The 27,464-nt window shown below is 38.4% G+C and overlaps 1 protein-coding gene across 5 annotated transcripts in view; it reads left to right on the forward strand.

Moving 5' to 3' along the window:
* The window catches only part of LOC110031772, a 43,983-nt gene that overhangs the window by 7,492 nt on the left and 9,027 nt on the right, over positions 1–27,464 (forward strand). For 2 of the 5 annotated variants that reach the window (XM_020735160.1, XM_020735161.1), the window contains exons 3-13: positions 4,107–4,243; positions 4,314–4,424; positions 4,532–4,633; positions 5,011–5,128; positions 5,216–5,416; positions 5,529–5,697; positions 5,843–5,924; positions 6,739–6,838; positions 7,091–7,187; positions 19,598–19,691; positions 23,874–23,946. In XM_020735160.1, the coding sequence (XP_020590819.1) occupies positions 4,107–4,243; positions 4,314–4,424; positions 4,532–4,633; positions 5,011–5,128; positions 5,216–5,416; positions 5,529–5,697; positions 5,843–5,924; positions 6,739–6,838; positions 7,091–7,187; positions 19,598–19,691; positions 23,874–23,946 (1,284 nt within the window). Of the gene's footprint in view, positions 1–3,319; positions 3,551–3,749; positions 3,787–4,106; positions 4,244–4,313; positions 4,425–4,531; positions 4,634–5,010; positions 5,129–5,215; positions 5,417–5,528; positions 5,698–5,842; positions 5,925–6,738; positions 6,839–7,090; positions 7,188–19,597; positions 19,692–23,873; positions 23,947–27,464 lie in introns of those variants that run through there. The other 3 variants (XM_020735164.1, XM_020735163.1, XM_020735162.1) reach the window with 3 other exon arrangements.

The raw sequence follows: 27,464 nt of genomic DNA on the forward strand, positions 1-27,464 counted from the left end.
GCTTGAGTTATAAAGGGGAGAAAATCTTTCCCACTCTTGCCTAGGCTGGCAAGAGCGTAGCTTTCCCCGTTGCTTCTTATGATTGCTCTTTCTGAGTCACTTCTCTCCTTTTGCTTCTTCTCTAAAGCTAAAGCTTTTGGAAAGTTGGGTGCTGTTGGATGGAGGTATAAAGCCTTGTAGGTAGGGCAGATGGTATTTTTTGTGCTTGTTATGTTCCTTCTAAGTTCACCTGCAGAATGAACCCATACCCTGCATACATTCTTCTTGCATTTACAATATATACTTTTGTTCTCCACTCCAAAAATAATATTTCTGTACCACAAATAAGGACTCTTAAGGACATAACACTATTCTTAGGGAACTACATCACAAATAATTTCAGCTATATATTGTCCAGTATTGGAAAACTTTTTTGTGCATTGCCTATCATCTATAAACTTGGAATCATTCTTAATCTGACCCAAGGAATGAGGACTTGGCTGCATGTAGTTTTGCAACTTTACTTTATTAAATTGGGCAATAAATACTAAACTACAGCAATTGTCTATAATGATACTTGTAATAGGTTATTTTACCTTAGCGTACAAATTAAAAGCTCCTCGTTCTTTTCTTCATCCCCCTTAGTCCATCGAGCATGATACTTTAGCCTTCACCAAGTGATACCAGAGTTAACTCAAACCCCAATAAGGAAAGCAAATATTATTACTAAAAAACAACTAGTGGTTATAATTAGAGACACTTGAAACTAGGAAATAATAAAGACATAATACGGCTCAACTAGGGCTAAGGGCAAAGACGAAGGTGTTGTGGTTTAAGGGGAAATATGAACCTCTGTAGGTTGGAAGCGGGTGGATGGGTTGTAGCAGGAAATATGAACCTCTGTAGGTTGGAAGCGGGTGGAAGGGTTGTAGCAAGCAGGTGACAGGTAGGTGGCTGGAACGGGGCGGTGGCAGGTGGGAGGTGACTGAAGAGGAAGCTGGCAGCAAGTTGTAGGGACTGGAAGCGGACCAACAGCAGATTGTAGGGACTGAAAGAGGAGAAAGTAGGTTGGAGGTGGCTGAGAGGTGGGTAGCAGCCTGGAGGTGGCTGGAAACAGGGTGACAATAGGTAGGGGGTGGTTTGAGGGCCCGACAACAGGTTATAGGCTTGAAATCCCGTTTCTGTCACTGTGGAGAAGAAACAAATTGATGCATTTTCAGGTGAGCCACTAATACATTCTTCAGTGAGCTCATGCAAAAATTGAATTTTTAGTTTGAGCTAGAGCCGGCTCGTGAGCTGGCTACTACCACTACAACTAGAGCTCAAGCTCGTCATTTGAGCTTGACATGAGCTCAAGCTCACAATTTGGCAGAGGAACAAAGCTTGATAAGGGCATAGCTCGAGCTCAGCCTGACTCGTTTACACCCCTATCCTCAGTTCCCTCTAAAATGACTTAAGGTCAGTGCCACTTGGGATTCTCGAGCTGGCTGGAGAAAAGTTATGCGTGGGTCCTATGACTTCTCCCTTACAGGTACATCTACTCCATAATCCTTGTGGGTAAGAGAACGACAGCACGTGTTCTTGAAGCCATTGTGCTATGTTTTGCAATCAAACTGCTATAGCCTCTCCAACAGAATGTGACAGGTGTCTATGGGCACCACGTCATAACACACCTGATCCTGTAGTTTGTCTTCAATGGAAAACTGTACAAGGAATGTGTTTCTTTTCTTCAACATGTCAAGGAATAGGGATGACAGTGTTTCTATGTAGTCAGCTCCAACTTCTTCACCATGAAAGTGGAGACCAAGTTCTCACAGCTTCCTCCATCAATAATGAGGCTGCAATTTTCCCTCTCGCCGTACTTGGTGCGGAAGATACTGTGCCTCAACCATGAGTGATTCCTCAACGGTTCTTTCCGCATAACTTTTTGTACAACTAGCATTTCCCCTTCATCTCTCTGGAGCTGGTAATCCTCATCCTGATCCTCTGCTGCTTCTTCATCACTCACTTCCTCCATGACACCCTGCTTGGTGAATGACACTACTCGGTTTGTTAGGTAGCTGGAGGTGATCTGGCCATATCTGTGGCATCATAAGCATTTCTGGTCTGAAATTGTACTGGATGTGCTGCTCTTGTCAAGCTTCTTCACTGTCTAATTTGATTTGTCAGTTCCCTGTCCAGTCCTTCCTACTCCAAGCATGATCTTGTTGGGGCCTCCAACTTTAGGGGAAAATCGGAATTGAGGTGGGTACCTTTATCGCTTTTGCTATCGATCTTGTTGGGGCCTCCAACTTTAGGGGAAAATCGCTTTTGCTATTTTTTCACTTTCAGCTCTAAGGTCTGTACCCCCTTTAGTGTTCAATATGTTTGTAGTTGGACCGCATTACTGATGACGGATTTTAGGCATCCCAAATATTTGGCTATGGAGTGTTCATAGGTCTCTTTAGTTCACATTTCAACTTGAGCTCATAAATTCTAAGATGTACTGTTCCATTGATAGCTCCTGCTACAGGTAGTGGAGTTTCATGAAAATATCTTGGAGATAATGTGGGGTTAAGTGTTGTCGTCGCATCACCTTCTTCATCTTCTCCCAAGAAGTGATTTTGTCCCGTCCTTCCCTCTGTCTCTTCCTTTTTTCGGGTTCTCCTATCACAAGGAAGCATTCTTTGTCAGCTTGATGACAATTAGTTTCACTCTTTTGTCATCTAACATGTCCTTGTCTTCAAATATCTGCTCAACGGTTTGCATTTACTCGAGGAGATCGTCTGGATTTATCCTTCAGTCGAAGTCTGGTAGGTCCACCTTAATTCACAGAACTGTGCTTTCCAACAGGCACTTCTTATTTCGATCTCCTCTGATACTGAATTTCGAAACGCCCTGATCGATTCTCCCCTTCATTGAATTCATTCTTACGAAAGGGGTTCAAGTGTTCTTCTGGCTCTCCTTCATTGCTTTCACCATTATTGTTAACGGTGACCTCAACCATGGTCCTTTCTTCAATGACCTCGAGCCATTGTTAGCCCTTGGCAGAGTGGCCGCTGTATATCACCCATGGCAAAGTCTTGATCAGGTTCCAGTAATTGACTTCTCGGCGGCATGGTTAGGGTTTAATGGTGGATGGGTTGGGCAAAACGAATTTTGGTAAGATAGGTTTGGGTACGGCTGATGTTAGAAACTCTAGGATGAGAATAGGGTTAGGTTGGCTCTGATACCAAATGATTTCGGAGTTAACCCAAACCCCTATGGACAAAACAAATATTATTACTCGAAAGCAAATATATGTTACAATCTACAATGTTTGAAACTAGGAAATAACGACGCAACATAGGTCAACTAGGGCTGAGCGCAAAGTCGACGGTGCAACTGTTTAAGGGGAAATAGTAACTAAAATAGCTCGGATGTGGTTGGAAGGGCGGTGCGAGGTGGATAAAAATGAAGCTTTCGGCAAGTTGTAGGGACTTTAAGGAAGCCGGCAACAGATTGTAGGGGCTGGAAGGGGGAGACAGCAGGTTGGAGATGGCTGGGAGGTGCGGCAGCAGCTTAGAGATGGCTGGAAACAGGGTGAAAGCAGGTAGGGAAGTGGTTGGAGGTGCTGGTAGCAAGCTGAAGATGGTTGTAAGGGATGGTAGCTAAAACTATGAGTTGGGGTTTTGTTGCATTATTTTAGGTTTGTGCGGTGGTAATGCAGTGAAGATAAATCGGTGTTAGTTTTAGGAGAATTTGAATATGGTAGGTTAGATGGAAGTGCGCTTTTTTTTTTGTTTTTTGAAGATAAATCGGTGTTAGTTTTAGGAGAATTTGATTATGGTAGGTTAGATGGAAGTGCGCTTTTTTTTTTTTTGTTTTCTTAGATGGAAGTGCGCTTTTTTTTTTGTTTTTTTCCTTTGGAAAAAAACAATGCATGTAATTTTATTCATTTTAAAGCATTGTTTTATTTTGTTGAAACTTCTTGATTTTTGTTTACCTTGATGTTCATACAGTCTTTTTTGTTATAATAAGTTATACTTTTCTTTAATTTTTATTGAGGTGATTGCATTTCACGTCAAATGTCTTACATGCTTCTTGCTCCTAATTTTATATTTTTAAATCTTTCTACAAGTGTTTTTACTGATGTGTTTTCATCGAAGATATCTCTTTTGGCTGCAAGAAATGAGAGAGAAAGTGTTCAAATAGCTTTGCGCCCCAAAGTTTCTTGGGCTTATTCTGGCATTGCTGGTGCCATACAGATGCACTGTACTGACTTGTGCTCCTCTTCTGGTGATAGGTTTGTTTCTCTCTAGTGATTTGTCTTCTCCCCTTATTTGTTATGATTCTTGTGATGATTGTCTTGGCAGGCTGGTGGTGGGACAGTCCTTAATTTTGCGGCGCGTGGTGCCTATTTTAGGTGTGCCTGATGCTCTTGTACCTCTTGATCTCCCAGTTTCTCAAATAAACCTGCTTCCTGGGTACTGGCTTTACATATAACATCTAAGATTGAATCCAGGTGACAATGTCCTGAATCTTTAAGTTTTCCATCAGCAATCTAACCCCACCTTTTTTTTTCTTTACATAGCGAAACTACGGCAGTCTGGCTTTCTGTTGATGTGCCTCCTGGACAGCCGCCAGGTCATTACGAAGGACAAGTTTCCATTAGTGCTGTGAAGGGTGAGCTGCGGTAAGACAGCCCTTTTATGCTTGTTTGGTCCCATATAATTAGTTTACATGGAATAAGAATGCAATATCAAGTAAATATTTCTGTTCAGTTAAATCGAGTAAAATTAATTTATAAAGTAAACACACCCATTATTACTAGTCCAAAACTAGTTAGTCATTTACTTGTATCTATTTGAGAGGTATTTATGCAAGAGTAAATGTGTTTACTTGCCGAAAACTTCTTGAACATTTTAGGTTAACTCTAGAAACTTTTGTAATAGTCTATAGGTTATAGTTATTTGCATCTCTAGTCTTTGTTTGGTGATTTCGTTGTCTTCTTTGGTAGTTTTTTTTTGTTTCAGTTTGTGTGGTGAGGTTTATCATATTTTCCACTTATAGATGTAAAGCAGAATCTATGCCTAAGTTAGAGAAGTCTGAACTATATAGACAACTTAAAAGCTGCCTTGATTCAGTTGATTCAGTTGATTCAGTTGATGGAAGAACAATGGATGAATTGGTATGTCCTAATTGTTTATATTTGTTGCATTGAAAACTTTAGTTTAAACATGCTCTTATACGTTATTAATTGTCTTTTAACATTTAGGTTGAGAGAGAAAAATATACCACATCAGTTTTGAGAAGAGTACTTTTTTCACCGTTGTTCCATGAACTTTCTTCTGGTAATGGTTCAACAGAAATGATGGATGAAGATGATTTGACAAATCTTTCCATACAATTAAAGATAAGCGTTACAGTGTGGGATTTTACTCTTCCAATAACACCTTCCCTTCCAGCTGTAATTGGCGTATCCTCATCTTTTATTTTCATGTTGAGTAAAATTGTTTACCCGGCTTATTATATGGAGTAAAATGCTGAATTAACGAGAAACTCGAGTATTTTCTTGATTATAAGTATAGGTATCTGAAACTGTGATTGAGGACCGCTTTAGGGTGAAACATGGCACTGATCTCTGGTTTGGTGCGTTAGATCAGCATTTTAGGTGGCTTCTTCAGTATAGGATCAGTCCTTTCTTTTGTAGATGGGGTGATAGTATGTGTGTCTTAGCTTACACTTGTCCATGGCCAGGTATTTTTTCACCTCTATTAGCTAATGCTACATCGATTATTATTGATTTTAGTGGCAATTAAAGAGAAAATATTTGATGGTAAATTTTTTTTTCCAAGTATAGCGCGCCTGAACGATCTCCTTTCTCTTCTCTTTCTGTGAATAGCGGATCATCCCAAGTCAGATGAGTACTATTCCGATCTAAGATTAGCGGCTTATGCTGTACCTTATTATCCCGTTTTCTCTAGGTATGCTTTCATTCCATATGCTTAGTACTTGTTTGGGATCAATTTTATTTTTTATTTGGGACATTTACATATATAGCATACAATTCTTATGTATTTATATATTTCACACCTAAACTTTCATATTTGCACACGTATCACGCAAATCTTTGACATCACATCAAAAATAGCACTATTATTATTTTTAAAAAGTGAAATACATATTTTCATGCATATTTTTAAAGCACCATAGTGTTATGTATGTAAATATTAAAGTTTAGGTGCGAAATATGTAAATAAATAAGAATTGTGTGTTATGTATGTAAATTTTCCTTTTTTTTATTATTTTTTTCTTTTTTAAAAAAAAGTTTTATGTGTTTAATAAATTTTTATATTTCTAAAAGTAGATGTTTTATATTTGACTTATGTTAAAAAAGACAAAGTTAGACCTAAAAAGACTTGGGAACGTTGTATAATAAACTATCTTAATTTATTAGAATTAAATGAAAATATGACACTCAATAGGACACAATGGAGAAAAAGTATTTTAATATATCCGATCCTGCTTAATGTGATAAAAACTTGTTGTTGTTGCCGTTTCTAAGAATAAATATGTTTTTGAAAACGTTCAAAATAACTTTTATGTGTTTTGAATGTCTTAAAGAACCATAATATCTTAATCAAACATACTAAACATGATTTATTTCAAATCAAAACATAAATAGAACAAAAAAAACAAAAAAAAAAACAAAAAAAATATCAAATTGATCTCAAATGGCCCCTTATATGGTTGAGATTGTTGAAGAACTTGTAAGCTACTGGTTTTTGTGATATGTAGCAGTAGTGCTGGTGCAGAAAAAGATTCCTTGCGGAAGGAGGTTGAGATATTGAAGAACAAGGCTCATTGGAAAAAAGCTTACTTTTACTTGTGGGATGAGGTATGGATATTCAATGTTAAGTTGTTTCTTATGTTGTTATGGTAAAATCTTCTTGATAACCAACAGATGCGGAACCATGGATTTCAGAATTAACCTCGACATAATGCGATTAGATTTCATATTTATTATTTAAATAATTCATTCCTTTTATTTCTTTTTTTATACCTGTGCCGTAGGTCAACAACTATTTTTTTGTTGTACATCATCTTTACTCATCATTATCATGTGCTAAACAAAATGCTTATGTTTCAGCCATTGAACATGGAGCAGTATGAAGTGATTCGCAGCATGTCTAGTGAGATAAGGACTTATGCATCAGACGCACGCATCCTTACAACTTATTACTGTGGTAAGAAAATGCTAAATGCATTTGTCTACACTTTGGTTCCATTTCTCTTTATGATACCGGAGTTAACCCAAAGAACAATCGGAAAGAACCTTTTATTGTTGAAATTCAAAAAATGGTACAAACACGACTTTTGATAGTAGAAAATTAACCACACAAACATAAAAGACACCCTAGGGCTAGGATGAGGGTGTCGTATGGCGGCTAGACAACAGGTAGAGGGTTGGTTTTGGAGGTAGTTGTTGGGGCGGGATGACCTGAAGTAGATCTTGACCGCAACCAACTTGCTAGCTCGGACTAACAACAGTAACAGGCAGATAGAAAGAAGGTTGGCGACAACTGGCTGAGGAATTGGAAGATTGGTGGTAGCAGTTCGAAGATCTATGAGGAGGTTGGTGGTAGTTGGGTGGAAGGTTGGGGCACTGGCAACATCCCTTGAGGGTTTGGGACAGCTGTAATAGCAAGCAGTCAGTGATGGAGGTGCAAGAGCAACAACAACACCAAGCGGGGGAGGGAAAGGGGATTCAAGATTGAAGAGATAATCATCACCTCGGAGCATGATACAGCCGAAGCACCACCTGTCCTCGGATACAGCTCTTGCAAGGGGGGGAGGGAACACCGGTGGCTTTCTTGATAGAATACTTAGCAAAAATTGAACCCTAAAGCCGGAAAACACATGAATACTCGTAGATAGCTTGGAGGGATGGGACCCCTTTCTATTCGGGCGGCAACCCTCTTTCCTAGGGTCGGGATGGCTTGAAGTAGATCTTGACCGCAACCAACTTGCTAGCTCGGACTAACAACGGTAACAGGAAGACAGAAAGAAGGCTGGCGACAACTGGCTGAGGAATTGGAGGATTGGTGGTGGCAGTTTGAAGATCTATGAGGAGGTTGGTGGTAGTTGGGTGGAAGGTTGGGGTACTCGCGACGTCCCTTGAGGGTTTGGGACAACAGTAATAGCAAGCAATCAGGGATGGAGGTGCAAGAGCAACAACAACACCAAGCAGGGGAGGGAAAGGGGATTCAAGATTGAAGAGATAATCATCACCTCGGAGCATGATACAGCCGGAGCACCGCTTGTCCTCGGATACAATTCTTGCAGGGGGGGGGAAGAGGGAACACCGGTGGCTTTCTTGATAGAATACTTAGCAAAAATTGAACCCTAAAACAAAAAAACACATGAATACTAGTGGATAGCTTGGAGGGATGGGACCCCTTTCTATTTGGGCAGCAACCCTCTTTCCTAGGGTCGGTCGACCTTAATTTTGACTCCTAACTGAACCCCAGCTGAACCGGTCTGGTTCAACCAAGAACCCATATGTCAGTCTCTCAATGTTTGGGGAGAGCTTTGACCTTATTCATTGAAGCTTCTGGTTGCACGTTGACGGTGATGTAGTTGTTGTATTCTCCTGAGACTGAAGGATCTTCTACTGCGGTCCGAGAAGCACCTGGATTCCACTGGCCACCGCACCGTCCCGCAAAGCACCTGAGGGTTTTTCCCCACTTGCGAGCATACGCTATATTGATCCACCTTCTGGGGGTCAATTACTGAGTTGTTGGGTTTGCATATCATGCATATAATGTTAAATGCTCCCAAAGTAATCCAAGGTCGACTCAACCTAATCTGAAGTGAGGGTAACTTGAACTTCCCCGAACCGTGGTGGCCATGATGGTAAGATATCGATTTTGATGTCCTTAAATGCTCTCTATCATGATTGTCCATGTCTGAAATTGTCTCTGTCTTATCATTCTCTTTCGTCACCAAAACCGGTTCCACTAACATCGCTTTGTTGTCAAGGGCGCATGTGATCTTGGGCTCTAGCAAAGGAATGACAATTTTCTTCCCTCCTTGGTGAAATAGTAGGGGTTTATGAATCTGTTGTGTTGAGTCATACGTTCAAATTGTCACGGTCTTCTCAATAAAATGTGGCAAGCATCCATGGGCACCACGTCGCACTATACATGATCCTATAGTCGACTCCCAATCGAAAACTTTATTAAGCATAATCGGTCAATGTCGACCCTGTTCTCCTTTTTCAGCCACATCAGATAATGTGGCTAAGAAACCCTTCGAGTCATGAGGTCCAACTTCTCGACCATTTGTGTAGACGTCGTATTCTTGTTGCTCCCTCCATCGATAATGAGATTGCATACATTCTCGTTCACAGTGCAACGGCTGTAGAATATGTTGTGGCGAAGCCACTGCATATCCATCGTATCCCCAGTCTGTGGAACCCGTCGAACCGCGAGCATCTTGCCTCATCCGGTGGGCGATGATGCACCTCACTTTGTTCCTCAGCCGCCTTCCGTCGCTTACCTCCTCCACCGCGCCTTGCTGATAAATGACACAACTCTACTCGTCGGGCAGCCGGAGACGATGTGCCCAAATCCATGACATCTGAAGAATTTTCGGGCTTACACTATATTAGGCGTGCTATTGTTCTCAGATTTTTTCTCACTCGAGGTGGTTATGTCCTTACTCCAATCAGTTTTCTTAACTCCCAGAGGCGTTCTACTGCTGATATCTCCAACTGCGGGTACTTCTTCTCACTCGGGGTGGTTATGTCCTTACTCGAATCAGTTTTCTTAACTCCTAGAGGCGTTCTCCTGCTGATATAACTCGAATCAGTTTTCTTAACTCCTAGAGGCGTTCTGCTGATATCTCCAACTGCGAGTGGGTGCTTGAATGGTGGTGGTTGATTGCTCAGTTTCTACTGCCTTTCCAACTTCAGGGTTAAGGTCTGGACATCTCTCAGTGACCAATAAGGTTGCAGTTGTAAGACGTTGCTTATAGCGGGTTTTAGGCCCCCCAGATAATGGGGTATGGTGTGTTCTTAGGGCTCGACCAACTCACACTTCATTTGCAACTAATCAAACTATCGTAAACTCTTCCACCGATAGATCTATCTACTGTACGTGGTGGAGTCTCAGAAACATATCTTGACGGTAATGAGGGGGTAAGTATTTTCTCTACATCTCCTTCCTCATTTTCTCTCACTTGGTAATCTTGTCACTGCCCTCTCTCTTTTTCCCTATCTCTGTAAATTTTGCAGTTTAATTGCCGTTGGTATCTATCTCTATAAATTTTTCCACCACAGGGAAGCTTTCTTTTTCAGCTTAATGATCGCTAGTTTCACTTATCTATCCTCTGTCACTTCCTTATACTCGAAGATTCTTTCAACTGATTGCACTCATTCGATGAAATTGTAAGGATCCATACATCCATCGAACTATGATAGATTCACCTCTATTATGAAGTCTCTATGTCTTTCATATGTGGCCTCCTCTTTCTACCTCTTCTGATACTGGATTCTAAAGTGTCGTGGTCTTTCTTCTTCATCACTGAAATCTTCCTTATGGAAGGGGTTGAAATTCTTGTCTCTTTCTCCCCTTTAACTTGCCCTATCACGATTGAGGGTAATTTTTCCCGGGGCTTAATCTTCTATGTCCGTAAATCTCTGTTGAAGTCGACAGATCTCTTGTTGTATCTCATTCCGTGTAGGCTTGGGCTTATATTTTCTTGGTGGCATGGCTAGGGTTTAGGGTTGAGAGATGAAAGATGATGTATGAGACTAATTGATTGGGTAGAAAAAATAATTTGGGGTTACTGATTTTAAAAATCAGCAAGGGGAAATCAGGGTTATGTCAAAATTTGTCTATAGCTTGGGAATAGAAAAGAAAATCTTTTGGTGGAGGTGGCTTGGGTAGGGAAGGATGTTAGGAAACTTGTGGAGGTGGCTTGGGTAGGGAAGGATGTTAGGAAATCTTAGGATAAGATTAGAGTTAGGTTAGCTCTGATACCAAATGATAGTGGAGTTAGCTGAAACATAATTGAAAAATAAGTTTTTATTGTTGAAATTCAAAAAGAGATGAACGACGCTTCTTTGATAATAGAAAATTAATCACATAAACATAAAGACACCCTAGGGCGAGGATGAGGGTGGCGTATGGCAGCTAGACAACAAGTAGAGGATTGGTTTTGGGGGCGGTTGTTGGGGCGGGATGGCCTGAAGTAGATCTTGACCACAATCGACTTGCTGGCCTGGACTAATGACAACAACTGGCTGACAAAAAGAAAATTGGTGAATTGGAGGGTTGGTGGTGGAAACTAGAAGGTCTGGGAGGAGGTTGGCAGCAATTGGGTGGAAGGTTGGGGGATTGGTTGCAACCCTTGAGGGTTTGGGATAACGTTAATGGCAAGCAATCGAGGATGAGGTTCGGCAGCAGCGACTAGGCGGGATGCAGGAGCACAAATAGTAAGCAGGGGAGGGAAAGGGGAGCAGAGATCATGAAGATCGAAGAGGTAATCACCACCTAGGAGCATGATACAACCGAAGCACCACCTGTCTTCATATACAATCCTGACAAAAGAAAAGAGTGGACCTCAATGGTTGTCATAATAGAAAACTCAACAAAAAATGAATCTTAAAACAAAAAAAACACATAAATACTAGTAGATAGCTAGGAGAGATGAGACCCCTCCTATTTGAGCGACAACCCTCTTTCATAGGGCCAGCCGACCCTATTTTTCCTCCCATTTAAACTCTAGTTAAACCAGTCTGGTTCAGCCAAGAACCTCCGCGCCACTTGATTCTTTTCTTACACCCGTGGTTATTTTTTTTACACCCTAAACCCTAAACCCTAATATATATATATATATATATATAAACTATGTATTTTATGTTAACTGGTGAATGTTATGCTATGGTCTAGGAAAATGTGGTACTCTTCTTTTTTAAAAAAATAATTGCTTACTGGGCCCATATAATATTGCTAGACTTTGACAAGCAGTGGATGGTGTTTTGTGAGATTTTTTTAACCATTGCATATAACATTTGCATGGTACACACATTTGTATGGAAAATATTAGTTGTAACACTTCCTCACCACTTACCACTACAATAAGAATAAGTTAATTGATTTTGTCTGCACTAATGGTTCCTTTTTTTAAAAGGTACATTTATACCTTGTGGTTCCTGTGCTAACAAAATAGCAAATAAATAAATAAAAATGATAACCTATGTTTCTTAAGGCAACTATTAAATATTATGTTGTGGTCGATGGAAATGTGGTTTTTGTTAAAAAAAGAGGGAGAGGGGGGGGGGGTGTTTATTGTGCATATATCTTCATTTATTTTTGAAATTTTTTACAAGAAGTGAACGGTGTCATGTGATATATCTTCTTTTACTTGGTATATAGTTTTGTAAGGAAAACATCAGATTTATACATTGAGTAAAAATGAATGCATGAAGTATCTTTCATTTTCTCTTAAAAATGCATTTTTTTGGAATGGCATGCGTCGATGTGGTAAATCACAAAGTGCGTGGCTCAAATCCATGACAATTAAGATACTCCTTCGGTGGGCCATAGGTCCTTTAATTAAGAAAATGTTTTACATCGTGTATTTTTCTCTGATCTTGAGCCTCAAGGCAGCTAATTCATCGCTTGATATTTGCTCTCTTCATACTACTCCAAAAGAATCTCTTTCTAATTTCACCAGGGAATAAGATCATAGGATTCGAGAAAACTGAAACAATAAATTTAAGCACGGAATCAAAATCAAAACAACCAAAAAAAGTACACAAGAGTTTTACTTGGAAAAACCCGAAAATGGGAAAAGACCGCGGAGCCACACCACTATAAATTCACTATGTAATTCAGAAAATTTTTACAAAGTACCCACACCAATTTCCTCTTCACACACGAGAAATTTACAGGACATGTTCCGCGATCTTCATTCACCGATCTGACACGAAAAACATACTTCGAGAGCCCAGAAACCCTCCTCTCCAACTCTTTTCTCTTTCACCAGAAACTTATTGAAGAACTCCCGAGGAAGTCCTACACCCAACACTATATTACCCTACTCGAAATTGGTGTAAAAAGCCAGAAAGCGTAGTAACTGCGCTAGGTGCAAAAGTGCTCGTCTCTTAGGTAAGAAGCAATCGTTCCCAACAAATATGGGCGCAAAGGTGCCCCTTCTTTGCCGAGCGCCAAAACATGGGCGCAGCGCCCAAGCCCAACGCTTAGGCACCTGGTTCTCGGTCTTCCCTGGGTGTTTTAACGTCACAAGATTAACAGTCTCCCACATGGAGACAATAGCCCCCAGCACTAGTCCTTTGTACCTGCACCTCGATAGGAATCATCTTCATAGTCACATATCGAGGTCATGTACCGTGGTGTGGCTCACCCCCGATCTCAACCTTCATGAACCCAACTGAAGCCATGCATAGCTTCAGTTTCTCAACATTCACCACCTTCGTCAATATATCTGCAAGATTTTGAGCTGTGTATCTTCTCCAGGAACAACTGCACAGCTTCAAGAAGAGAGCGAATGAAATGATGCATCAATTGAATGTGTTTCGTTTTGACATGAAAAACAACGTTCTTAGAAAGATGAATCACACGCATATTGTCACTATAGAGCTTTCCAATCCCATGCTCTTTGCCCAATTCTGCATGAAACTCTGTAGTTAAATCATCTTCTTACTAGCGTCAGTAATAACAACATATTCGGCCTCCATAGTAGGAAACTCAACTCACCGTCGTGCCAATTTGAAAATATACCCTGTTGTATTTCTCTTATTGTCCACATCTCTTGCTAGATCTGAATCTACGAATCCTTGTAGACTGATCCCTGCACTTCCATAGCAAAGTGCTATGTTGATTGTTCCCCTCAAATACCTGAGAATTTGCTTTGTCGTCTCTCAATGACGTATGCCTAGATTGCCCATGTACCTGCTGACCACTTCCACTGCATTCCAATATCTGGTTTGGTATAAATCATCGCATAAATCAAACTTCCAACTGTTGAAGCATAAGGAGTTCTCTTCATCTATGTTTGCTCTGAGGGAGTGCTAGCTGGTTTCACCTCACTTATGTTGAATCTCTGTAGGTTCTTTTTAACATATTTTGCTTGAGACAACTTCAACGTTCTTGCACTCTCATCCATGCTGATTCATCCCGAGGATCTTCCTGGTTGGACCTGAATCCTTCATCTCGAACTCACTTGATAACTGATTCTTCAAGTCCTTGATTTTCTCCATGTTTGTCCCTGCAATCAGCATGCCATCGACGTACAAAAAAGCAAAATATAACAGTTACCAAAGTGTTTGATAAAACAATGGTGGTCTGCCTGACACTTCAAGTACTCATTTTCTAACATAAACCTGTCAAACCTTTTGTACCACTGTCTCGGGACCTACTTCAAGCTATAGAGGCTCTTCTTCAATCCGCAGACCAAACCTTTTTTGCATGAAGCCTTGTAACCTTGTGTTTGCACCATGTATAACTTCTCCTTCAGATCTCCATGTAAGAAAGCTATTTTTACATCCATCTGCTTCAGATGCAGCTCTTCCATAAGAAAGCTATTTTTACATCCATCTGCTCCAGATGCAGCTCTTCCCCTCTTCCACTACCAAACTCAGCACAACTCTCACAGTCGTCATCTTCACCACTGAGGAGAAGATCTATGTATAATCTACTACTTCCCCCTTTACAATAAATCTTGCCTTGTAGTGCTTACTTCGTCTGACTTTTCTTTCAGCGTATAGACCCACTTATTTTGCATTGTTTTTTTGTCATTTGGTAGTACCGTTCCAAGTTTGATCTGACCCCAATGATTGCATTTCTTTGTCCATGGAAAGCTCTCACTCTCTTAAATCTTCAACTTGAGTTGTCTCTTCAATGCACTGTTATTCATCACTATCCGTTAGTAACAAATAGTGTAAAGAAGGAGAATATATTTGTATGAGTTATTTCACTTTGTTGAATCTCCCGACTTCTGTAGCAAGTGTCTGAGGAAATTTCAGTGCTTCTTTTGGTTGAGCACTTCTTCATTCTCCATTTTCCCGATCGCTAGTATCATCTATCTCCACATATTTGGATTCTTCAGAAGTAACTGGCGCACTATCTTGAGTTTTGACCTATTCTTATACATCTCTATCTCGTTGAAAGTGTCATCCCTGCACTTGATGAATTTTTTATTCTAATAATCTCAGAACTTGTACCCAACCTCATCTTAGTCAATATACAATGAAGGTGCACTTGACAGATTTCGAGTCAAACTTGCTTCTAGAACCTGCATGAACATGCATATATGCAGAACACTCAAATACTCTTAAATGAGATAGACATACATTTTTGTTACTCCAGACTTCTTCAGGTAAGCTTTCCTCCAAAGGTACTGACCAACTACAATTAATCAAATAAACTGTAGTGTTAACTGCATCAACCCAAAGCTGTTTTGGCAAGCCTACATGCAACCTCATGCTCCTAGCACGCTCCGTGATCGTTCTGTTCATGCGCTTAACCATACCATTCTGCTGCGGTGCCCTCTGTAGGACAGAAATTCCTGAACTTTCTGATCACGGTACTTACCACTATTATATGATCTGAGATACTTCAGCTTAAAACATGTCTTATTTTTTATCATAGTCTTCCATTTCTTAAAGAGTTCAAATACATCAGATTTCTGCTTTAAAAAATTAACTCATACTTTCCTCGTGTGATCATCAATAAACGTGACAAAATAATGAAAACCTCCAATAGACTGAAATGGAGTTGGACGCTATACACAGTATGCACTAACTCCAGTTTCTTTGATTTCACTACTGACCTGTCTTCGAGAAAGAAACTTTCTTCTATTTGTCATATATACAATCTTCACAAAAATTCAGATTAACTGATTTCAAACCCTAAAGCTTATTTTAAGAAAGTAAGAACTTCATATCTTCCTCACTCATATGACCAAGCCTATGTTGCCACAGACTTGCTTCCATCTTAGTTCCAGTCACATCAATAAAATCAACCATTTCATTAATCAAGTAAGTGGTGTCTTTAATGATACCCCAAGCCATCACTAATGCCCCCTGATAACCTTCCACGATCACCTATGAAAGTTGTCATGAATCCTAACTTTGTCAGGTGGTTCACAGAGATAAGATTTCTCTTCAAACCTGAAACATATCTTACTTCAGTAAGTTTCCAGATTGCTCCATTCAGTAACTTGATATCAACATCATTCTTTTCTACTATACTGCAAACATTGTTATCTCTTAAAAAAACCCCCTGGATTATTATGAGTGTAGTTTTTAAATACCTCTTTATTGGAGCGAGCATTTAAATACCCCAGAATCCGCTATACATCTTTCAATACTGACTAGGGATAACATTAGGGAGTCATTTTAGATTTCACTAGTGGTGATATTAGTCGAGAAACTACTATCATGTCTGCCACCATCGACTTTCCTTAGAGCTCTGCAATTCTTCTTGAAATGTCCCTTCTTACCGTATTTCTAGCATTCTCCTTTACTTGATTTGGGCTTTCTTTTATTGGACTTTGGCCTGCCTCTGCCCGTATTCCTGACTAGATTCCTTCCCCTATTATCAGCATTCAACGCAGGACCTAAAGATTCACAATTCACTATTTTTTTACGAACTTCTTCATTCAGCATCATACACACGATGCTATCAAAGTTTGATTTTTTAAGTCCCTAAAGAATTAGCTACCGCTACTACCAAACCATCTTAGTTGTCTGACAATGAAGATAGTCTCACCAGTGTTTTGGCTTCATGATCAAACTTGGTCCCCACAGAACACAACTGGTTTGTCATAGTATTGAAGTTATGGAGGTGTTTCTCCACTGAACTGTCTTCCACCATCTTCATGTTGAATAATTTCATCATCAGAAAAATCTTATTAGAAACAGAAGTTATTTTGTATATCTTGATAAGTGTCGCCGTCAAATCCACTGTAGTTTTCTCATTCACAATATTGAACTCAACAGATGAGGAAAATGATGACCTGATCAAACCCAGTGTTGTTCGATCCAACACTTCTCATTCTTCCATAGACATATACTCGGGTTTTTTTGTGATTCCTTGTAGTGAAAAGTATAGTTTTTTCTGATATAGCAAATCTTCCATCCGCATCTTCCAGAAAGCGAAGTTTGTCCCATTGACCCCTTTCTTATTTGCTCCTGCGCTCATACCCCCCCCCCCCCCCCCCCTCGAATCAAACCCCACTTTGATACCAATTTGTTGGGATAAACTACTCTGAAAAAATCTCCTTCTAGTTTCACTGTAGAATAGCATCACAAAATTCAAGAAACTGGAACAATAAATTTAAGCACAGAAGCAAAATCAAAACAACTAGAAAAAACACGATAATTTTCTGCGAAAAAATCAGATAACGGAAGAAAAATCATGGAGCCACGCCACCACAAATTTACTATGAAGTTCAGAAATTATTTTTAAAGAACTTACACCTATTTCATCTTTACACAAGGAAACTTTCAGGACACACTCTACAATCTTCCTTCGCCAATCCGACGCAAAAAACACATGCCGAAATCCAAAAAATACTCCTCTCGAACTCTTCTCTTCTTCATCAGGAATTTGTTGAAGAACACCCAATACTCTATTACGCCGCTCAAAATTGGTTTAAAAAAACAAAAAAGTGGAGAAACTACATCAAGTGCAAAACAATCATGTCCAGCAAATATAGGTGCAAAGGCGCCTACTTCTCTGTCGAGCGCCAAAACATGAGAGCAAAAGCGCCATAGGGGGCGCAAAGGCGCCCCTTTAGAAACAGCGCCGAGTTCTTGATCTTCCCTGGGTGCTTTAGCTCCACAGGACTAACATCACAATCTTAAATATTATGCTGAAAATTTTTCATTTTTAATAGGTTCAGTGCTTCAACACATGTAAATCAGCTTTTGAAAGTAGTTATTGCTTTTGGCTTGTGATTTATGTGTGTAAATTTCAATCATTAAAGTAAAATTTATTTTAAGCTTGCAGTGATCATCTCTTTTTTTTATTGAAATTTCTTGTGTGGGTCACAGTATAACAACAATAACAACAACAAACCTTTACCTCACTAAGTGGGATTGGCTACATGAATCCTTTTCTTTAACTAAGTCTCATATTTTTACTTAATTCTAATAAATTTAGATCATCTTTTATACAACATGCCCAAGTCTTTATATGTCTATCTTTATCTTTCTTAAAATAAATTGAATTTAAAACATCTACTATCCTAACTATATCATCAAATGGTCGATGTTTAATGTGACCAAACCGTCTAAGATGACCCTTTCAAATCTTGTCTGCCGCTGGAGCTACACTAATCATTTCACAGATATATTTGTTTCCTATTTTGTCTCTAAGTACAAAGTCACTCATCTACCTAAGCATTTTCATCTCAGCAAGACTTAACCTAGTTTTATGGTTCTCTTTTATAGGCCAATATTCTAAGCCATAAAACATTGCAGGTTTCACCACCTTCTTATAAAATTTTCATTCAAGTCAAAGCGACACTTTTCTATCACACAATAGGCCTGATGCATCCCTCTACTTCAACCATCCAACTTGAATTCTACTAATAACTTCCTCATTTTTATCACTATCACTTTGAACAATAGAACCGAGTTATCTACAACGTTCACTTCTTTTAATGACTTGATCACCTATTATTACAAGTGTGCCACTAGATCTACTACTACTAAAATTACATTTTATTTCGATCTACTGAAATGGAGGCCTTTAGATCTTAAAGTTGACCTCCATAATTTAAGTTTTTCCTCAACTTTTTCTCTAGTCTTATCCACAAGAAAGATAACACATGTGAAAAACATACACCAAGGAACATCCTCCTGTAATTAAATCAAAAAGATATGGACTTAAAGTTGATCCCTGTTGTAATCCAATTGAATAGGAAAATATTCAGTCAATCCTCCTATTGTTCTAACACAGGTAATAGCTCTGGTATACATATCTTTAATGACTTGAATAAAGTCATATCAACACCTTTTTTTTCTAGAATTCTCTAAAGAATTTCTCTTGGAACCGAGATGATAGTATACATCACTATTATTAGCCAAGGCATCGAGAAGTGGACTTCTGTGGATAAATTCGCAAAATGAATACATACAAATAGGCCAAAGCGAAAGAGATGTTTGAAAAATATCCGAAATTAATTTGTTTTTGATGGCTCAGAAAATTTTTTGGATCATGAGAAAACTCCGGGAGATATGCTTATAGGTTTACGCTCACATAAATTCACAAAATTTTAGAGAGGGTGGGCTTGAACCAATAATTAAGTTGTCTTCACTGTCATCTTGTGGTCACAGTTTCTAGTCATAAAAATATTCTCTGCAATAGAAGGGTAAAACTGCATATTCAAGCCCTCTTTACACCATAAATTGATGACTTTTGTTCATTTATTTGTGATTATTAGACAAACATTTACCAATTTTCTCGTGCTTCCTTGTAATTGTCTTTATGTTTTATTTTGCTACTGCTCATTAGATTGTAATTATTTTCAACTTAGCTAAATTGCTGTTACCACTTCCCATTTTATCAAAATTGCATCGATTTTTTATGCATCTTTTGGAATTTAATGACTTATACAGGCCCTAGTGATGCAAATTATGCTCCCGGTACCTTTGAGGCATTTGTTAGAGTTCCAAATCTTTTACGACCCCACACTCAAATATTTTGTACAAGGTATGCAGTTCTTTTACCATTCCTTTAGTGCTTTTGACTTTGTAGCTCTTGGCATAAATAAATGGTACCTTTTTTTAAATTTTGACTCCTCTTGTCTTATTTTCCTTTGAACAGAAACCTTAGTTGCCAGCCAATTGCATACTTCAATCTAATTTTTTTGTTTTCTAAGTCTCATACTTAACCGAGTGATGGAAAATATTTTATAGTGTGTTATGTTGCTACGTGTTTGCGGGCTGATGTAACTCATTAGACAAATTATTTGTGGACAAGCTTTACCTTAACCATGGCACACTTCATTTTGACAACTCTCAATTGAGCATAAGACGTCATGTGGGGCTTTGAGGGAAGGCCAGTTGGTTGGCAGAAGAGCTGGATGAATCGGTCTGGGCATCTTCCGGTGCAGACTTCTAGTGACCGATCGGTCCAGAGAAGGGACTGGATTTGCCGACCGCCTTTCCCTTTCCTTGCCAGATTTGCCGCCCACCTTGACCTTTCCTTGTGGGATTTGCCGCCCACCCGCCCCTCTTTCCTTCCTAGCTAGCTGTCAACCACTCCCCTTCCTTTTCTAGTTGCCGCCCAAATGTGAGGGTCTCTCCTTGCTATTTTGTCGATTATCTATTATTTATGTATGGTTAGTTTGTTTAGTGTTTAGATTATTGTGTTTTCTATTTCAGATTTTTGTGTGGAGTGTTTTTTCCTTCTACAGTTGTATCCAAAGACGAGATAGTGATTCGGTTATAACTCGCTCTCATGCTGATAGTTATCCTTCCGTTTCAGATTTTTGTGTGGAGTGTTTTTTCCTTCTACGGTTGTATCCAAAGACGAGATAGTGATTCGGTTGTAACTCGCTCTCATGCTGATAGTTATCCTTCCATACTCCGCTCACCTGCTCGTTGCCATCTTTCTGACATTCCCACCCTTTCTGTTTCTCTGCCGCAATCCTTCTCTCCTCTATGCTTCTTCCCCCTCCCATGCTCCCAACCACCAACCCCTAGACCTCCTTCCTGCGGGCCGCTAGAATCCCAGACCGCCTTGCTTGCCACACCCCTTCTTCCACACAACTCCTTGTTTGCTGGCCTGCACCTACTTCTTCTTATTTTCCCCTGTTTCCCCTTTCCTTGTAACCACACCTGGTGTCCAACTTTTCCAACCGTCGAACCTGCACCTACTTCTTCTTATAACACCTTCCCTAGCTATTGCCGCCACCTCCTCTTCCCCCTACAATTGTTGCAAGCCCTTTTCTCTGATCCTGATCACCTACCACCATACCACACCATTTCAAGCACCTACTTCACAGGGAGTAGGAGATTAAGACCTCACTAAAAATGAGGTTAACACCTGCACCTACACCTACTTCTTCTTATAACACCTTCCCTAGCTATTGCCGCCACCTCGCCTTCCCCCTACAATTGTACCTACCACCATACCACACCATTTCAGGCACCTACTTCACGCCCTCTACCACTGTTGTTCCCAATCACTTTGCCGACACCACCGCTGCCCTCGGATCTCATTATCCAACACTAGTTGGAGACTGGTGTTTGTTGTGTTTCCATTTCAGTTTTGAGTCGTGTTTGCTTTCATTACCGTGGGTTCGATTAGTTCCGTTATCATTTGATATCTAATTCTAGTCATATCCTTCCGAGCATCTGTCTTACCGTCTACCAAATTTTTTTTTTCCTATTCCCAACCCATAGCCAAAATTTTGTCCCAACTCTAATTTCCTCTTGCTGAGTTTCGAAAACAGCAACCCTAATCATTTGTTTAATAGAGACATCAATTCAGTCAAACTTATTTTCCGTGTTGTCTAACTTTGACCATAAGGGTTGTATGAATAAAAAATTAGTTTGCCTAAATCATCTCAAGACATCTACTACATTTCATGATCTTCTAAGAGATTCATTGTAATCATTAATATAGAATCGTGCATAATTCAAATCATCAAAATGAAATATAAAGCATCTAAGAAAATTCATATGTATTTATTACATACAAAAAATCTTTATTTAGTTTACTTGCTGAATATCTTTTTTCTATAATACATCAAAAATTTGTAAATCAAATCTTTAAGATAACAATCAAAATTGGATAAACTTATCATGAGCCAACCTGTTTCTTTCCCTTGTTCGAAAAAACAATCATCATAACATCTGATGAGTTAAAAATTTAGAGAGAGAATAATTTCAATAGAAGACTCAAAATATAAGAAAATCATGTAATAATATGCATTTTGATTTTTTGTACTAACATAAGAATTATTACTTATTGATATAACTAGCATGGTGCAATAAGTTTTCATAATTAATTGCGTAAATGACGTAATTATAAGCTGTAGGCATAAATATCTGCAAGAAAATGAAATATAACTTTTATTTATCAAGACAATTATATTATTTGTTTGTCTATTTTTGTATGAAATTACTTGCTTGTTTTTATATTCATTCTCATTAATATTCGTTTGTCTTAGGTGTTTATATAAACTTTTGTCAAATTTATACTTTTTGGTTATTAGATAAAATGTTAGCCATAATAACAACTGACAAGTGTTGGACTCAATCCAACATGGCAATTATCAATTGTCTCTCAAATCAATATTGCATTGTAACATGCCAACCTTCCAGTATTGAGAGTTAGGAACCTCTTTTGACACCTATTAAGTCTCAACTCGTCTGAACTTCTCTTCCCCTGTATATGTCTTGATCATTTGCCAACCTATCTCACATGATATGACCTATTATTGACTTATTTACTTTTAGCATCATTAGGACAAGTTTTTAAAATATTTTAAACATTTTTATGCACATACCATCATTAATCTGCATTGTGCTGCATCCAATGTATATCCTAACATGTAAAAAAACAAAAAATAAATAAATAAACATTTAAATACATTAATATGGTACTAGTTTATTAGGCAGTTAAAAGACTTGAATTCTGTGAATATAATATGAATTTATCTTAAATAGATGAATATTATTTTGTTATTAATACGCTTAATATGAGCATAGACATAAGAACTTAATATACTCATATGAATTTGCAATCAATAGATCTATAAATACTTTGCTCCCTGGTCCTTATATAAAAATTGAGCATCTTATCACAAATTTTGAACACCTCATGATGAATCTCACACTTGTCACACTGAAACCTTTATATTTTGTATAAAATCTAACATATTTTATTTAAAATCAATTCCTAACTTCAACATAACTATATATCTTTAAAATAGCTTTTTAAGCTCGAAAATATTTCTTCTCATTCAAGCCTTTTAAACATTCAACTCCAATCCGAACTCAATTTGTGGAAGGAAAATCAAAAAATCAAATTTACCATTAGAAGTCTTGCTCTCCGCTTTTCCTCCCTTCTTTTTTTTCTTTCGGTTTTTACTCCGAGCGCTTCTGTCGTAAGGCCCAGTAGTCAGATACAGGAAAAAAATGAGGGAACGGGAGTGGCCTAGTCGTTCAGATTTTATATATAAGTGTTTATTTTATTTTATCTTTTTTTACCCTTAAGTTAAGCCAGCAAAGGCTTCCGTTTTACCATCAACAGATGCCTGCACTGGAATATGGAATTGGATTATTTGCTGAGTACAATAATCCAGCTTCAGTGAAATTAAATTGTTAAACAGAAAATTAAGTTAACTTTAGGATGAATAACTAATGACTTATTGTATTAAGCCATGTGCTTCTTTCTATACCGACTATCAAAATGATCATTATGTAATATAAAAATAATTTAAAAAAAAAAAAGTTTTACTCATTTTTGGGAATTTTGAAAAATAGGATGTTATTTTTGGGAAATTTTTAGTTTTATCTTTTTACGTTTTTGGGTATTATGGATCAACCCCCATTTTTTTGCAATGAATCTTTTGCAAAAATTTATTGGTTTCCATTGTTCTATGAGATAAATGCTTGTAAAACATCCTAAATTGCTCATGGCCGAAGTCGTTGTACAATTTTTAATCAAGTTTAATTGAACAATTAATTCTGATGAACTATCTGCAAATAGTGGATGCATTCCAAAACATTCAGTCACTAGCTGATTTTACATGGGTTGGTGTGATTTGTGTAAGCTCCAAGTACCAGAGTTTAGTGGATAACATGGTGGTCATATGCATATTAAATACTTTTATGACGTCTTTATTGTTTTGCCATGATTTAGATTTACTGAATTTTGTAGTGAGTGGGTTCTTGGAGCTCGAGAGGATTTGGTCAAGTCCATTACTGCTGAGCTACAGCCAGAGAATGGTGAGGTAATGTTTTATTATAGATGCCTTCACAGTTACATGAAATTTTTTATTTGATCTTTTGTTAACACTATTGTTATTTTAAGGGCTATTTGGTTGGTTAAAAATGAACATAGTGTAGAGAAAATGCAATAAAAAAATAATGTCTTGTATTTGGCATACTTTGTAGTTATTTGGTTTAGTGTAAAATAAATGCATGACTTTATATTTTCTTGTTTGATTTTAAGAAAACAAAATCAATGTAATGTACACCAATGAGTGGCGGCGTAGGCTAGCAAAAATGGGTGGCCGACAAAGATCAGTTGCCGGTGGTGACGAGCAGTCCATGGTGGCAGCAGCGGCCTTCTCATTAGCAAATTTCCGCCATTCATACTTGTCGGTCAACTTTTTTTCGATTGATTAATTATGAAAATATGGTATATGAAATAATTTTTGAGATTTAATTTAAGTATAAAAGATATATAGTTTGAGTTTTAAAAGTAGTATGTTTTAATTTTTGAAAAATGAGACCAAATGGATCTCATTAGTCTGATAGTTTGTATAATTGTGTCTGTGTTTTTTTTTTTTTTTTTTTTTTTTTTTTTTTGAGTTTTGGTTTTAAACCAAGGAAGACAGATCACTAAAACTGAGGGCTTGTTGAACTTTGATATCAAATGAAACTGTTATAGGTCTCCTAAAAGGTGTTTAGGAACCTGGTTTTGTGCGGAGGTGGTTGTGGAATAGTAAAGGGATGATAATATGGTTGGTCGATGGTGTTTGGAGGGGGATAGACAATGTTCAGCGTTTGTCCCGATTGAAAACAACAAGAAAACTCTGAAACGGTGAAACACAATGGCCAGAAGGATCCACTACATGTTTCTAAGCAAGATACAAATACACCACTTGCAATATGATAGACTAAAACACTTCGGAGAGCATAAACTCAAGAACAAAGTCTCAAAACACAAATATCATTGTTCATTCTGTTAAAACATGCATCCAACATATATAAAAGTTCTTGGCTAAAACCAACAAAGAAAGCTCGGAAACGATTAAATGTAGCGGTGAGAGGAAGCCTACAATTGTAGAGAAGTTTATGTCATAGCTAGTAAAGGGAAAGAAATAAAAAAAAGTAAACTTGCTAAAAATAAAATAACTAAAAAAGGAAGCCTCGACACATTCCTCCCATAATTGTGGGAGCCACGCGTCGCGGAATTGTAATATTATGGAAATTGGAATCACAGGATGCAGCTGAATCGCGGGATTGCTGTTGAATTGCGTGATTCTTGAGATCGGAATCACAAAAGTCACTCGATCAGCATTATGGGAGTCACGTGTTGGGCGTTTTGACATAGGAGTGTTTTTAGCTTTTTGTAGCAATGCTGCACTAGACATTGGAGCGAGCACATGGATACCCCCCGAAAGCACGCTTCACAATACTCTTTTGATAAATATCGAACATTGGGCTGAAGAGGGTGGTATCGTTCTAAGGCTTTTAGAAGATGTTTAGGAAGCGGGTGTTGCGGGGAGGTGATTGTGGAATAGCAAGGGGATGATAATATGGTTAGTCGTCGGTGTTTTGAGAGGAATATACTACATTTGGCACGGCTTTCCTAGCTGAAAAACAATAAAGAAAGCTCTGAATCGATGAGATGTAGCAATGAGGAGGATTTATCACCTGTTCCTGAGCAAAATACAGATACAACACATGCAAAAGGAAGATGATAGATACATCACTCCAGAGAGCATAAAATCGAGAATAAACTTTCAAAACACCAATACCATTGTTTATTATTTTAAAACAACAAGTATTTAACATATATAAAAGCTCCATAATGGAAAATAACCTAAGTAGAAATAGAGAAATAGGAAAATTTGAGGAAGGAAAGAAATAAGAGAAGGAAACTTGCTAAAAACAAAATAAATAAAAAGGAAGCCTTGGCATGTTCCTCCCGCTATTACGGGAGCCGCTCGTCGTGGAATTGAGATATCGTGAAAATTAAAAGTGCAGGATGCAGCTGAATCGCGAGATCACGGTTGAATTGTAGGATTCCCCCACGATAAAAAATACGGGAGTCACACGATCGACAATACAAGTATCACACGATCAGTATTATGGGATCTTAGATCTTGTGTTTGTAGCAGGATGCTCCCGTGTTGCTCTCTTAAGGTAGCAGGAGTTTCATATTTTACCAGAAAGCTTCTGGAATTGATCTAATACCATCATAATAAACTCATTGTTTTGTTTTGTCCGAGTCTAATTTCAAAATTTATACTCACGTTTATTCCATACAACTATAAAATACATAATGTCATTTCAAAGGTTGTCTTGATAGAGTAAGTAGGTATCTTTGTTTAGCACAATCAGAGTTGGAGTTGCATCTGGGGTAGTACTCTTACGAATCAATCCTCTAAACATCAATTATGTAACATGTTTTTGCGACTTCTCATAGTCGACTATTGCATCCCATAAGCAAGTTGATTTTGATGAATTCTATAGCATGTTGAATCTCGGTGGTAGCCGCCCAAAAGATAAACTACTGGTCATGATATTTGACAAATCTTTCAATAATGGCTGCCCCTTTTTTTTGTATTGATTCTTCGAACTCTTTTTCTTGAATCTCGGTGGTAGCCGCCCAAAAGATAAACTATCGGTCATGATATTTGACAAATTTTTCAATAATTACTGCCCCTTTTTTTGTATTGATTCTTCGATCTCTTTATATTCTAGGGCAACCAACGTTAATCTTATTGTAGATTTGTAGTCTCTTTTATGAACTAATCTCGAATCACTAACGACTTACCTCATCAGCTGGAAGTTGGTACTCTTTAGCATCAATACCTTCAGTGCCTATTTCACTGTCTTTTTCCTCAATTGATATTTGCTCAGCAAAGGAGATTGCCCTCTTATTTGGCAATCAGATACAATATACCCAAAGTCGTGACACTCTAGGCACTTCTTTGGTAGGACGAATTTGGGAGTGGTGGAGGTCTCCACTTTTTGTCCACTCTAAACAAGCTTTTTTCTCGAGCTGGTGTAGGGATGTTCCACTAGGTGTATTCTTGCTACCTGATCATGGGGTTGAACTCTGCTTGTAAAGTGTGGTTGTCACCTCGTGATGTTTCTCCACATTTAAAGCTAGGGTTTGTACATCAAGTAATACAAATACGGCAACAGCGACACCACATTCTTCATAGACGACCTTAGTCCTCCAAGATATCTTGCTATTGTGTGCTCATTTGGTTCCACCAACTCATATTTCAGCATGAGTTGATCAAATTCAACTATGTTTTCCTTCACAAAAGAATCTCTCTAGCGCAGATGGTAGAGTTTAATGAACATATCATGCTGGTAATACTGGAGAAGGTATTTGCACCGCATCTCCCTTTTCATCCTAGATCAGGTGATGATCTTAATTTTTCCTTTTAATTGTTGAAGATGCTTCAGGTTCTCCCACAAAAGATATGCACTTTTCTTTAACTTAACAGTGGCTAGTTTTACCCTCATGTCTAGCGGAATGTTCTTGTCTCAAAGACTCATTTCA

This window comes from Phalaenopsis equestris, unplaced genomic scaffold (genome assembly GCF_001263595.1).
Source record: "Phalaenopsis equestris unplaced genomic scaffold, ASM126359v1 Scaffold000840, whole genome shotgun sequence".
Taxonomy (NCBI): Eukaryota; Viridiplantae; Streptophyta; class Magnoliopsida; order Asparagales; family Orchidaceae; genus Phalaenopsis; species Phalaenopsis equestris.